At 42.2% G+C, this 10598-nt stretch overlaps 1 protein-coding gene across 4 annotated transcripts in view; it reads right to left on the reverse strand.

Annotated features, from left to right (window-relative positions):
* Rnf10 (ring finger protein 10) overlaps positions 1–10598 on the reverse strand; it is a 37183-nt gene that overhangs the window by 16461 nt on the left and 10124 nt on the right. For all 4 annotated transcript variants that reach the window (XM_005344300.2, XM_005344298.2, XM_005344299.3 and 1 more), the window contains exons 2-4: positions 5723–5919; positions 1917–2116; positions 97–187 (exon numbers count right to left, since the gene is read on the reverse strand). In XM_005344300.2, the coding sequence (XP_005344357.1) occupies positions 97–187; positions 1917–2116; positions 5723–5919 (488 nt within the window). The remainder of the gene's footprint in view (positions 1–96; positions 188–1916; positions 2117–5722; positions 5920–10598) is intronic.

The following is a 10598-nucleotide window of genomic DNA, read 5'->3' on the forward strand; positions in this document are numbered from 1 at the left end:
AAAAAAAAAAAAAAAAAAAAGGTATCCTAAGTTAATGCTGCTTGCTGCTTGCTAATGGCTTTTCTTTAGCTCTCCCGCTGACGCTGCTCCACTCACCACTTGTTCCACAAAGTCCCAGTTGACTAAGGTGTCAGGGTCAGCAAAATGAGCTGTGTAGTCCTGGTCTTCAGACACCACAAACTGGCAGCTAAAAAGAACAGGAAAGACAGAGGGTACGGAGACTGTCAGAATCACCAGCGCCTCAGCACAAACTTGTCACCTCTCAGAGGCCATCATGATGCTGGTGAAGAGCAGCTGAGGCAAGGCTGTGGCAGCATGACCCCAGACATTTAACACAGCTCTGAGCCTTGGCTCCATGAGGAGTCTAGACTCAGTGGGCAGATGCCCAAATCCATTAACTATTTCTTCTGCTTCCAAGTCCAGCCAAGTTCCCTGCTGTTCTCCCTTGAACTAAAATTAGCTCAGACTGAGACTTCCTCCCTCAACCCTTGGACCCTATGAATACAGCTCATCTTCCAGGCAGTAGAAAGCTATTCTCAATCATTTGAGAGCAGTCTGCATTTAAGTACACAATGATGCTTCGGTTTATACCCAAGAGCCAATCTTCTATCTAATGACTCACAAAAGCGGAAGAGAGGGTTAGGGGCAGCTTTCCTGCCTACTCCATCTTTATCAGTTCCTAGCAATGAGCCTTCCTAGAACTTCCTAGAACATAACAGTTGGCCTCCACATGTGCACGAGAAACACACACACATGCTGGAGAGATGTCACTTTAAGAGAAAATACTGCTCATGCAGAGAACCTGAGTTCAGTTCCTAGCACTCATGTCAGGAGGCTCAAGGCTGTCTAAAACTCCAGTTCTGGGGAAACTGAAAGCCTGTCCCACTTTGAACACCAACACTCATGTGCACACACAGTTTAAAATAAAATCTCTGAAAAACAGGGTGCATACTTTTTTGTTTGCTTATGTTTATTAAATAAAAAAAAGGTTAACATAAATTTGTGTGTATGGGTGTTTTGCCAGCCTGTGCACCAGCTGAACGTAGTGCCCTCAGGGCTAAAAGAGGGCATCAGGCGCCCTGGAACAAGTTACAGATGGCTGTGAGCTACTATGTGTGTGCTGGGAAAAAAACCTGGGTCCTCACCAGGTGATGAGAGAGAATGCCTTTAATCCCAGCACTCGGGAGGCAGAGGCAAGTTTAAGGCCAATCAGGGTTATACAGAAAACCCCTGTGTCAAAAAAAAAAAACAAAAAACAAAACAGGAGTCTGGGTCCTCTAGAACAGAAGCTAGTACTCCAGCCCCCAGAGTGCTAACTTTGTGCAACCATTTGATCAAAAGTGCCTGGTAACTAGAGTTAAAGCCTTGAGAGAAAAAGCCAAGGCATGTTTCCCACTTACAATGGTGGCTCCAGCTAGAATCCACAGCCTAAGAAACATTGTATGAACTGCATAAGGGAAAGAACCACAGTACTCAAAGTCAAGTGTGCCCTGCAAAGCATAGGGTCTGTCCAATTAGAGCTGAGGAAACAGTGCTAAACCACACTGGCCTTTCTTTCCAAGGAGAGCTCACCATGGAAGATCTTTGCTTGCACCTCAGCTCTTCCTCTACTAAGCTAAGCACAAACACTTAAGTCAAAACTGTTCTTCTTTGGTCCCCACCCTCCCTGGACTCATGATTTCTTCCCAGTCCACTACATAGCAAGGCTCAGACCACACACCATTCCTAGCCCCGGAAGTAACACCAAGCACTATGTTCTCTAAGTGCTGAGAACATTCACTCAGAAACATGACAGGAAAAAAAGACATCAATTTCTTTTCTATTATTTCCCCCATAATAGTTTAGAGGAAGTTTCCTTCACAGAGTTCAACCCATCTAAGTAGGTTCAATTTCATTTTAGGAGTGGAAATACTCACTTGGCCTGTAAAAAAAGTTCCTTGTTAAAAGGCTTATGTCCCCACTTGTTTCTTTTTCCCCAGCTGCCATGTCCACTGCCTTCAAAGTGACCTGCCTGGCCACGGGGTTCAAAGGTGAAATTCAACAAGTGGTTCAGGTTGATCTTCTTAGGGCCAGAGAACTGGGCAGGGCTAAACTCTGCCCGTTGAGCCTCTGCTACCTAGAAAGAATGACAATATTTTAGATTGAAAGAATTTACCAACTGATAGCAGAAATCAACACAATCCTGCTTCCACATGGCTGAAAACAATAGAACACTGGTTTAAATGTTTGCCTAAGATATGTATGGAAGTAAAAAGAGGAAAACGCCTTTAGTATGATTTGGGAGCTGACTGGTGGTCCCAAAAGAAAAAGCCTGGTGGGGGCTGGTGAGATGGCTCAGTGGTTAAGAGCACTGCCTACTCTTCCAAAGGTCCTGAGTTCAATTCCCGGCAACCACATGGTGGCTCACAACCATCTGTAATGACGTCTGGTGCAAAAGAGAAAAAAAAAAAAAGAAAAAGCCTGGTATAGCTTATCTTTCCACCTTTCTAATGTGACAACTAGAAAATCATGCTGCTGAAGCTGGGGACATAGCTCAGTGGTAAAACACTGACTAGCATGTACAAGGCCCTGGATTTGATCAGTAGATCTGCTAAAAAAAAAATAATAATAATAATTCCCCAGGTGTGGTGATACATGCTTTTAATACCATTACTATTCAAGCCAGCTCCTGGTCTACAAATCTCTAGGCCAGCCAAAGCTATAGAATGAGACCATTTCAAAAAATAGCACTTGTTTCTGATGCAGAGGTTCAATTTCTAGCCACCATATAGCATCTTACAACAGATTCTAACTCTAGTTCCAGAGGATCTGACACCTTCTTTTGGCCTTTTCCAGTATCTGGCACAAGGACTACTGCACAGACATACATGCAGGCAGAGCACTCACGCACACACACTCACACACACAATAATAAACAAATACATGGCTTTGGGGAGGGGTCATGCAGGAGCACTGCATCTGAGGCAGTCTTGCTGTAGAGCCTTGGATCCATGCTCCTGTTTCCCAAACGCTGGACCACAGGCCTGCAGCTTGCTTTCCACTAGACAGCACCATTCTACAGTTCAGACAAACGTATCTCTTCACTGTCATACCTGAGCATCACTTGAACCAGAAACTCACTGTGCTCACAATTTTGTTTGTCTATGTTTGAGACAAGTCTCACTATGTAGTCCTGACTTGCTTGGAACTCTAGAGACCTCAGTCCACCACCCCACCACCTCCACCCCACTCCCATCTCTGTCTCCAGACAAAGTAAAATCAGAGGTATGTATGTGCTTTCACACTTGCTAATTCCAATTTTTTACCTCTACCCTCAGGTCACTGAACCAATGATCCAATCTCCCAAATTCCCTTTCCTTATCTGTCTTAGTTCCTAGAATTCCTTCTTCCATCTGCTGAATTTAAACAATACCTCTCTACCCCTCGACGCCAACAGCTCCAGTGCTGAAACATGAATACAGTCACACAAGGAAGTCTCAATAGAGTAGCCCCTTACATTGCTAGCAGCCATACTGCAATTACACTTCAGCCCATTCATCCTACTCTCCCAAAAAAAACCCCTCAAGCTCCCAAACCCACTCTCAGATCACCTTACACTGAGAAAATAAGCACCATGAATTAAGAGCACCACAGCCTGTTGCCACGCCCTCTCATTACTGTGGCTGAATCAGCAAGACTCTCATTTATGCCAACCCTGTTGCTTCTTCCTACATGTCTAAGTCAAGGGCACTGTGAAGCCCTCAACCATTTTCCCTGAGTGACTTTTTTGGTCTCATCAGCCTCCCTGTTAGGAGATATGCTGTCACTTCCCTATCCCTCACTAGAAAATCTTTCCTGCACTCATACTTAAAAAAAAAAAAAAATTTAAAAAGGTTTTACTAAGCCAGTTGTGGTGGCTTACATGCTAGTTGTGGTGGCTTACATGCCCATAATCTCAAGTACTCAGAAGACAGAGGTAGGCAGATCTCTGAGAGTCTAAGCCTAGTCTACATATACGTTCCAGACCAATCAGACAGCTATCCAGTGAGACCCTGCCTCAAAACAAATGAATTCTAGGGAGTTGAATCTATGTGAGTTCAAGTCAGTCTGGTCTACAGAGTTCCAGGACTACACAATGAGGCCCTATCTTAAAACAAGACAAAAAAAAAAAAAAAAACAAGATCCCATTAATATTTTTTAAAATTATGTGTATATGTTTGTATCTATATATGGGTGTGTGAATCAGAGTACAGTTGCCAGAGGCCAACAACAATCCCTTGGAACTGGAGTTACAGGGACTGTGAGCTGACAAAGACAGCCTTCTGCAACAGCAGAGTGCTCTTCCTGATACGCCATGTTCTCCAGCTCCTCTCACACTTAAACCACCACCTCATCACTCTACTTCCCTTTAGAGCAAGAGAGGAAATTACTGGCTATGCTGCCATTTCTTCTTCCCATCCTCCCACTGTCCCACGACTCTAGGCCAAGCACATTTTTGTCATCATTCCACCCAAATGACCCAAGGCTAATGACCTACTGACCAACCTTCACATTTTCTAGTCTAGTCTTACTCAACAGCAGTACTTGAGCAAAGTGACAAGCATTTCTCAATGGCTCTCAGTTCTTTGTACCCCTTATTTGGCTTCTTCCTATTCAGAAATCAGTGCTTGAGTCTGAGCAACTTACAACACCCTGTAATGCTCCCTACAACACGCTGTAGAGCTCCCTACAACACCCCGTAGTACTACTCCCTACAACTCTTTACTGCTCCCCACAACACCCTGTGGTACTCCCTGCATGGTTCTGCAGTTTTAAATTCTAGCAGTGTTCCCTTGCTTCATTCAGCTCTCTCTCAGAATCTACCTCTGCAGCTTGACTGATGGCACAGGCCTGTGATATACAGCAGACTAGGCCATACAGTGATACCTCTCAAAAAGACACTATGGAAAAAAAAAAAAAAGGAAGAAAAAATAAAGTACCACACAGAACAAGAGTTCCTCCAGCACTTAATTTTTTTTTTTTTTTAATTCTTTCCCATTTTCCCCCATCTACACTGTTTAACCCATCAGGTATATAGCATACTTGTGACTGACATGCCAGACTAGAGAATTAGCCCCTAGAGGACAAAGAGAGTCTAACGCTGCACTTCAAACTCCTCAGTTGTTGCTGGTACAATCCCAACAAGTAAGTAATCCTTTTACAAGTACATCTACTAAATCTGTCTTGTTCTGTAATGGCTACACAGCACAGACAGTCAAACAACAGGACACTGAGCAGTGTCTTCTCCATTAGTACTTATGCTGCTTCCTAAATCCAGCAGCTAGAACACCCTCCATATATCAAGAATCTTTACTCTCAACAACAATCTAAGGAACTCCTAAAGACAGGTGTCTGGGACTAAGGACATCAGCATTTACTCTGTAAAGCAAATATCACTACAGTGAATCATTTCTTAAGTAGTCCAAAGGGCACATAAAATGCAACAGTGATAGTAAAGGACAATACACATCTGCTTTCCTTTCTCAAAGGTGACTGTGAAGTGTCCGTCTCCAACCCCCCCCCCCCTCAGGTTTTCATAGCCCCTAGGGGAGGAAGAGGCAAGGTTCCAGGTCTGGCTAACCTTCAGCTTCTAAGGACAGCTTGAATACCTGCTCTCTCCCTCTCTCTCTCTGATTCTTTTCTTCTGCAGAAGGAAAAACCAAACCAAAACAAAGCTCTGTAAGGCCATTCTTGGGTTCCATACCTCATCTCGTCTTCCACCATTAGAAGAAGAGCTAAAGGGTTTGCTGCTGCCACCACCTCTCTGAGGAGGCATCTTGTTAAAAGTTTTGCTTTTCTGTGAATTGGAGCGACGGGACTGGTTGCTAAAATTTTCATTTTTGGGGTAGGAAGGTTCACGCTTGCGACTGTAACGCTTGGATCCATTTGAGTTCTTTCCATCTGAAAGCAAAAGGAAACAGTAATAAGTTTTTATGTTTTTCCACCTGCATGGCTGATTTATCTTCTAGAAGAGTTATATTTATTAATAAATAAGGAAAATGTGCCTTACCACAACCTCTAAAAAAAGCTAAGCTTAGACCAGAGCCTTGGTGCTTTAAGAAAAACCAACCACAGCAAGGCAGGGCTTTGTTTGGTTTCGGGACAGTCATTCTGTACTAAAGGAATAGATCTGTTCTGGAGGCCTGACAGGAACAAGGCAGACACTGCCCTTGAGTTTACTATAGTGTAGAATTCTGTACAAACTCTACAGAAGGATGACCTAGGCTTTAGCAGATATATCCAATAAGCATATAAAACAAGGCCAGGTCCTGAAAACAGCCTGGTATTGGCATAAGAACAGACACATCTTCAAACACCTGATCTTTGATTAAGAAGCAAAAAATATCAAATGGAAAAAAGAAAGCATATTTAACAAGTGGTGCTGGCATAACTGGATATCAACATGTAGAAAAATGAAAATAGAGCCATATCTATCACCATGCACAAAACTCAAGTCTAAATGGATCAAAGACCTCAACATAAAGCCAGCCACACTGAACCTTATAGAAGAGAAAGTGGGAAGTACACTTGAATGCATTGGCACAGGGAACCACTTCCTAAATATAACCCCAGCAGCACAGACACTGAGAGAAACAATTAATAAATGGGACCTCCTGAAACTGAAAAGCTTCTGTAAAGCAAAGGACACAGTCAAAATAAGGCCTGGCATGGTGTCATATGCCTTTACTACTACCACTCAGTAGGTAGAGGTAGGGAGATCTTGAGGCCAACAAGGTCTACAGTAAATTGCAGGACAGCCAAGGCAAGAGACAGTTTGTCACAAAACAAATTGACAGACCAAAAGCTGAGCTCTAGGAGAACATCAGATCAGCTCTAATTACTTCCTCTCAAAAAATGTTTCTGGCTTTTTTCTTCAAATACATAAAAGAATTACATATTCATTAACATATTTGGAAGAATATACACCGAATTATAAAAATATAAAACAATTGAAAGTACCCATGAACTACTACTTCATTAAATGCTCAAATTTCCTTTCTCCCCTTTTTGCTCTGTGAGCTAGGGCTTTACTCTACAGGCCAGACTGTCCTAGAACTCAACTTTCCTCCTGCCTCAGCCCCTGAGCACTGAGCCTGCAGGCACGCCCTCACCATGCCTGGCTTTTTTTTATATACTTGCCAAATGTCGCATACAAAATATTCTTTTGTTACTTTATGAGCAATTTCATATATCTCTACTCTTCAGCCAGTCATGGTGGCTCATACATATTGATCTACCCATTTGGGAGGCTGAGGCAGGAAGATCACCCAAAAGCTCAAGGTCAGCCTGTGCTAGATGGTGAATTCAGGCAAATTTTGGCTATATAGTCATACAATGAAATTCTGGATTAAATTTTATTACATGCTATTTATTCTGCATGTGTCTACGTGTCTCTATGCACATGCCACAGCATACGTGTAGAGTGAGAAGGACAACTGTGGGAATGGGTTCTCTCCTACCACTGTGCAGGCTCTGGAGAAAAAGAAGTACAGTCATCAGGCTTGGCACCAGGTTGTCTTAGTGAGTCATCTCCCTAGACCAAGAATCAAAAACTGGAAAGGGGCTGAGGAGGTGATTCAGTAGATAACAGTGCTTCACTGAAAGCTCAGAAGGAGCTCTGATCCCCAGAATCCATGTAAAAGCTAGGCAAGTAATGACAACGCCTATAATCCCAGAAGAAAATGGCTGGCTAGACTAACTAGAAATTAGCAAATTCCAGGCCCTGCCTCAATCTATAAACAATAAAATTTATAAATGAGAGCAATCAAGGACGACATTTGACAGCAACTTCACACCTGTGCACCTACATACAAACAAGCTTATACACTTGTATACATCATATACATGTAAACGCAAAGAACAAAATAAACAGCCAAGAGCTGTGGCTCCCCTTATAACCCTAGCACTTAGGAAGCAGAGGCAGAAAACTGATGTTCAAAGCCAGTCTGAGGGGCTGGAGAGATGATGGCTCAGCGGTTAAGAGCATTGCCTGCTCTTCCAAAGGTACTGAGTTCAATTCCCAGCAACTACATGGTGGCTCACAACCATCTGGAATGAGGTCTGGTGCCCTCTTCTGGGCATACACACAGACAGAACATTATATACATAATAAATATTTTTAAAAAAAAAACACAAAAACCAAAGCCAGTCTGAGCTATACAAGACTATGTCTCAAAAGAAAGTTGGGTCTGGAGAGATAGGTCAAGGTTAAAAGCACTTGTTGCTCTTAGAGGACCCAAGTTCAGTTCCTGAACTCACACGGTGGCTCACAGAACTATTTATAATTTCAGTTACAAGGGATCTGATGCCCTTTTCTGACTTCTGTGGGCACCAGGCACCAATATGACACACACATATAAATGGCAAACACATCTCACACACTTAAAATTTTTTTGAAAGTTACCTACTATTCAAAAATCACAGTGAATGGCTACACAATTGCTTTCCATGAACTAACAGTATAATATAACCAATACATTTGGCAGTGTCTAACTTTCTGCTAGTTTAGTAACAGTACTGGAGCTTTTTATAAAGAGGTCTATATGGTCATATCAAATATTCAAAATGAAATTAGCTTATGAAGTACAATCATAAAATCCCTTTACATACCCTGAAGTTGCACTGTAGAAATTAAGAATTGATTTATACCCTAACAGCATCATAAAAGAGAATGTCAGCCAGGAGGTGGTGGCGCACGCCTTTAATACCAGCACTCGGGAGGGAGAGGCAGGCGGATCTCTGGGAGTTCGAGACCAGCCTGGTCTACAGAGCTAGTTCCAGGACAGGCTCCAAAGCCACAGAGAAACCCTGTCTCGAAAAACAAACAAAAAGTCTTGAGTTCAATTCCCAGCAACCACATGGTGGCTCACAACCATCTGGAATGAGGTCTGGTGCCCTCTTCTGGCTTGCAGGCATACACACAGTCAGAATATTGTATACATAATAAATAAATAAATATTAAAAAAACCAAACATACACTTAAAAAGAAACATACTTGGAAAAAAATTAAATTCTATAAAAGAAACATATTTGTGAAGAAAATATATAAGGTTTTTCTTTCTTACAAACATCAGTAGTTTGTCTGCTTAGAGTAGTTTTTAAAATAAATAAATACATTTGCATGTTTAGGACCCATACTAATCTCTGTTAGCACTGGAATTTTAGATCATACAAGCAATCTGACACACAATCTTTTAGGAGATTCCTGCACTCAAGACTCACCCTCAAAGATTCTGACTCCAATACAAAAGTATTACTGTTTTAAAAGAGGGGGCACTTTTTTTTTTTTTTTTTTTACTTTTTTGTTTTTGAAACAGGATTTCACTCTATAGTTCAAGCTAGCATAGAACTCACTATACTGTAACTCAGGCTGGCCTCAAACCTAAGGAAACCCTCTGAAACAACAGGTACAAGCAACCATACCCAGCTACAACCTGAATAATTTTTTAACTTAAAAGAAACTTTCTACATAAGATCATGAGCTTATTGTACAGCACGCTAAATAAATCTAAGAAAAAATATGAATTCTAATTTAACTATATTTCTAGTGTGTGTCCCAGTGTGCACATGGAGGTCAAAGGACAACTTGCCGAAGTTGGTTCTCTCCTTCTATTATACAGTCCCAAGGATTTATCAAACTTAGGTTGTCATGCTTGGTGTTAAGCACCTTTACCTACTAGCCATCTTGCCAGTCCATAAATCCTAATTTTGAAAGTACTCACACTTTATGGGAAGAAGGACACACCAGGCGCTCCAAACCTAACCAGCTGCAGCCAAGGGATCATGACTACAAGCTCCAGGAGATGGCAGCAGTAAGAGTAAAGCAGGCCATCACAGAAAACTGACACGCCACATCCATGCCTTAATTACAGATCTTAACCAGAATTTACTAGTTGGGAATTGGGGATGGAGTCTGGCTCAGTAATCCAGTACTTGTCTAGTAAGCGTATGACAGTAACAGTTATTATCAAGAACAGCAGCAGTGGTAGGTAGCAAGTAGAAATCAGAGCTAAGCCACCACCTGTTGTGCAGAGTTATAACCATGGCACTCGAGAGGCAGAGGACTGAAATAAAACCAGTCTAGACTACAGGATGAGACTATCTCAAAAACAAGTATGTATGTGTAGCACGTGTATGCCTGGTGCCCAGGGAGGCCAGAGGAGGGTGATAGATCCAGAAAATGGCGTTATTAACAGATATGAGTTGCCATGTAGGTTCTGGGAAATGAACTTGAGTCCTCTGGAAGAGTATTCAATGCTCTTAACTGCAGAGTCCTCTTTCCAGATTCAGAAGAAAAGAAAGAAAGGAAGGAAGGAAGGAAGGAAGGAAGGAAGGAAGGAAGGAAGGAAGGAAAGAAGAAAGGAAGGAGAAACAAGGAAAACATATTCTCTAAAACCTCCTTATCTGATGCTAACAGAACATACAAGGCCCTAGGTTTGGTCTCTGGTACATAAAATAGGGGGTGGGGATCCTATTTAATAAAGATACCTGGGGGCTGGAGAGATGGCTCAGAGGTTAAGAGCATTGCCTGCTCTTCCAAAGGTCCTAAGTTCAATTCCCAGCAACCACATGGTGGCTCA

Source organism: Microtus ochrogaster, chromosome 2 (assembly GCF_000317375.1).
Source record: "Microtus ochrogaster isolate Prairie Vole_2 chromosome 2, MicOch1.0, whole genome shotgun sequence".
Lineage (NCBI taxonomy): Eukaryota > Metazoa > Chordata > Mammalia > Rodentia > Cricetidae > Microtus > Microtus ochrogaster.